This window comes from Carlito syrichta, unplaced genomic scaffold (genome assembly GCF_000164805.1).
Source record: "Carlito syrichta isolate Samal-C Ts95f unplaced genomic scaffold, Tarsius_syrichta-2.0.1 Scaffold311949, whole genome shotgun sequence".
Classification (NCBI taxonomy): Eukaryota; Metazoa; Chordata; class Mammalia; order Primates; family Tarsiidae; genus Carlito; species Carlito syrichta.
In genome coordinates, this window is record NW_007256045.1 from 1,340,612 (window position 1) to 1,341,162 (window position 551).

The window sequence follows — 551 nt, forward strand, 5'->3', positions numbered from 1 at the left end:
GCCGCGCGAGCTAGAGGCGCCCCAGCCCGGCAAGCTGGCTCACCCGCTGGCCACCCAGCACAGCCCGCTGGCCCCTCTCCTGCAGCCCATCTGGCGGAGCGGCGGCGGCGGCGGCGGCGGCGGCAGGAGAATGGCATCAGAACTGGCGATGAGCAGCTCCGACCTGCCCACCAGTCCCCTGGCCATGGAATATGTTAATGACTTCGATCTGATGAAGTTTGAAGTGAAGAAGGAACCGGTGGAGACCGACCGCATCATCAGCCAGTGCGGCCGTCTCATCGCCGGGGGCTCGCTGTCCTCCACCCCCATGAGCACGCCGTGCAGCTCGGTGCCGCCTTCCCCCAGCTTCTCGGCGCCCAGCCCGGGCTCGGGCAGCGAGCAGAAGGCGCACCTGGAAGACTACTACTGGATGACCGGCTACCCGCAGCAGCTGAACCCCGAGGCGCTGGGCTTCAGCCCCGAGGACGCGGTCGAGGCGCTCATCAGCAACAGCCACCAGCTCCAGGGCGGCTTCGATGGCTACGCGCGCGGGGCGCAGCAGCTGGCCGCGG

At 69.1% G+C, this 551-nt stretch overlaps 1 protein-coding gene across 1 annotated transcript in view; it reads left to right on the forward strand.

Moving 5' to 3' along the window:
* The first annotated feature begins 6 nt into the window (after positions 1-6).
* Positions 7-551, forward strand: part of LOC103271868 (transcription factor Maf) — a 6,081-nt gene continuing 5,536 nt past the window's right edge. The window contains exon 1 of the mRNA XM_021718220.1: positions 7-544. Coding sequence (XP_021573895.1) covers positions 131-544 — 414 coding nt within the window. The 5' untranslated portion in view covers positions 7-130. The remainder of the gene's footprint in view (positions 545-551) is intronic.